General features: G+C 57.8%; 1 protein-coding gene across 1 annotated transcript in view; it reads left to right on the forward strand.

Moving 5' to 3' along the window:
* Positions 1-544: 544 nt before the first annotated feature.
* Tco025E_04508 (DNA-directed RNA polymerase II subunit RPB2) overlaps positions 545-3,269 on the forward strand; it is a gene marked incomplete at both ends in the record, with an annotated part of 3,003 nt that continues 278 nt past the window's right edge. Inside the window, one exon of the mRNA XM_029371418.1 lies at positions 545-3,269. This exon is cut by the window's right edge and continues 278 nt beyond it. Within this exon, the coding sequence (XP_029228476.1) occupies positions 545-3,269 (2,725 nt within the window).

Raw genomic sequence — 3,269 nt, forward strand, 5'->3', positions numbered from 1 at the left:
TGCGAGAGGCGGAGCTCGCCGCCATTTACCGACTGAANAAGGACATTGAGCTCATGGCGATCTCCTTGGATAACTCCGCGGGGCGCCGCTGAGTGCACAAGACACTCAAAACAGAATAAAAATAAAAAACGAGGGTTGCCTTCTAGCCGTTTCACTTTTTGTTTTTGTTTTTTCCTTTTGGAGTGTCTCTGCGTTTCTTTATTATTTTTTTCCTCTTCGCTGTTTTTCCTTCTGTATGCGAGTATGTGAGTGTGTGTCTGTGCATCCTCCCCTTTCTAGTGGTGAAACAGAAACCTTGTGTTTTTTTTTTGCCACCCTCTGCGTCTGTCCAACGTTACACTTGGGCGACAGGCAACGATGAATGAGTTCCACCGCATGCCACTCCCGAGTGTGCCGTTGGCTACTTTATTCTTATGTTTGTGTTCCCCGTTCTTTCTCTTGTTTTTTTTTGTGTGTCGGTGGTGTTGTCGGTGCTTTGCAGGATTACTCTGCGCCGTGTGCGTCATTGTGCTGGGGACCTGAGGGAGGGCGACTGCGGCCAGCGATGGACGACGAATTGCTGCTGCAGCTGAACGAGGCGGAGGACCTCGGCGACGACAGGGTGGACTACGCCGCGGAGGGCGAGCATGCCGGCTCCACCGACATCGACAGCGAGGACACGTGGGAGATCATCTCCTCCTTCTTCCGTGAGAAGGGGCTTGTGCACCAGCAGATTGACTCGTACAATGACTTTCTCCTGCGCATCCCCCGCATGGCGCGTAGCCTGCTGGAGATTGTGCCGCGCCAGGATGAGCAGTTCGAGCCCGGTGCCCAGACGGAGGCGGAGCCGGACCAATACCGACTCAGTCTCGAGGACGTGGTCATTGGCAACCCGTCGCACGAGGTCTCCGGCTTCAGCCGACAAGAGATGCATCCGCTCTTCCCCAACGAGTGCCGCCTGCGCGACCTAACCTACGACGCCAACGCGCAGGTCACGCTCGGCATTCGCGTGTACCGCTCCCGGGAGGAGCAGCCGTACCGCACCTTTCTGCAAAACATGGAGCTCGGACGCATTCCCATCATGCTAAGGTCCATGCGGTGCAACCTGCAGAACAAGGACGAGGATGAGCTGCCGCGACTAAACGAGTGCCCACACGACCAGGGCGGCTACTTTGTCATTAATGGAACCGAGAAGGTCCTCATTGCGCAGGAGCGTCAGGCCGCCAATCACGTGTACGCCTTCACACGGCAAAAAGGGCTCCTGTGTGAGATCAAGTCTATTGTGGAGGGCTCGCTGAATAAGCCCCGTACGCTGCAAATATTAATGCCCTACAAGAAGAAGGGTCCGGGTCACGGCTACGAGAATCTGCTTTGCCGCGTGGCACAGATGGATGAGCTCATTCCCCTCTTTGTGCTTTTCCGCGCACTGGACATGGGGTCGGATAAGGAAATTCTCCAAACGGTGGTTCCCGATTTAAAAGATGCCGCCATGCTTGAAATGCTGCGCGGCTCCATGGAGGATGCGAGCACGTTGCAGATATTCACCAGGGATGAGGCGCTGTGGTTCATTGGAAAGCGACTTGGTAAACAAGACAGCCGAGAAAATCTGCAGCGGGAGGCGCAGGAGCTACTGATGCGGGACCTGCTCCCACACATGGGCGTCGACTGCGCTGCCGATCGCGGCAAATGTCTCTTTCTTGGCTACATGGTTCACCGCCTCCTGCTCCTCGCGCTCGGCCGCAGGGAGGACACCGACCGTGACTTCTTGGGCCACAAGCGCATTGACGTCGCCGGGGCGCTGCTCACGTTTCAGCTGAACCAATTCCTTGTGCAGGTGCGAAAGGAGATGACAAAGACCGTGCACGATTACTCAACCAACCGCGGCGGCGTTGTCAGTTTTGGCAGAATTCTGCACAGTCGCCTCATCACAGATGGGTTGCGCCGCTGCCTTGCCACGGGCAACTTTGGAGACCTGAAGACCGGCAACATCAAGACAGGGGTGGCGCAGACCCTCAACCGACTGACCTACTCCTCCTCCCTGAGTAACCTGCGCCGCATTCAGAACCCCATCTCCGCCTCGAGCAAAGCCACCCGACCACGCAACTTGCACTGCACCCAGTGGGGCTACATCTGTCCGGTGGAGACTCCAGAGGGCGGGTCGATTGGCCTGCTGAAAAATCTGGCACTTATGTGTCTCATTTCTCGTGGCAGCGATCACACAGGCGTGGTGCAGGCGGTGCAGGCGCGTATTACCGGGTTCCACTCTATTGACCTTGCCGGCCTTGCCGATGTGCGGGTGGTGCGGGTGTTTGTGAATGGGACACTCATCGGCGTACACCGCGATCCGGAGCGCCTGCTCCGCGAGCTGCGCGCGCGACGTCGGGGTGGGGAACTCAGCAACGAGGTGAGCATCGTGCGTGACATCCGCGACCGAGAGATTCGTGTCTTCTCCGACGGCGGTAGGTGTCTGCGGCCGCTCTTTGTCGTTGAGAAGTCGCGCATCAAGCTGCAGAAGACTGGCATTGGGGAGCTGCTGGAGCCGTCCAAGACGCCTGGCGGGAAGCGTGAAATTTCGTGGAACCGGGTCATGAAGAAGGGCTACGTTGAACTCATCGACTGCGAGGAGGAGGACTCGCTGCTTATCGCCATGACGCTGGCGGAGGTGAGCAAAAATTACTACTACTCCCACTGCGAGATGGACCCGTCGATGATTCTTGGCATCTGCGCCTCCATCATTCCCTACCCGAACCACAACCAGTCGCCGCGCAACACGTACCAATCTGCGATGGGAAAACAGGCCATGGGGATCTACGCGTCCAACTTCAACATGCGCATGGACACCACGGCGCACGTGCTCTTTTACCCGCAAAAACCGCTTGTGCGAACAAAGGCGATGTCGTACATGCGAAGCAACGACCTCCCTGCTGGGCACAATGCGGTGGTGGCCATCGCCTGTTACTCGGGGTACAACCAGGAGGACTCCATCATCATGAGCCGCTCTGCGGTGGAGCGGGGCTTCTTCCGCAGCGCGTTCTGGCGCTCCTACAAGGCGTCCGAGGAGCGCAAAAAGGACGGTCGCGAGATGTTTGAAAACCCAGACCGTAACATTTGTCGCGTCAAGCGCGCGGACTACACGAAGCTGGACGCGGACGGTCTCATAAAGCCTGGCATGCCCGTACTGGGCGGCGACATTCTTGTCGGTAAAACCATTCCCATCCCCGAGGCGGCTCTGGAGACCGCCGCCGTGGGCAACACACGACTGCTCAAGCGCGACTGCAGCATCGCGTCGC

The sequence above is a fragment of the Trypanosoma conorhini genome, assembly GCF_003719485.1.
Source record: "Trypanosoma conorhini strain 025E chromosome Unknown Tco_14.4_contig_00232, whole genome shotgun sequence".
In the NCBI taxonomy this organism is placed as follows: Eukaryota; Euglenozoa; class Kinetoplastea; order Trypanosomatida; family Trypanosomatidae; genus Trypanosoma; species Trypanosoma conorhini.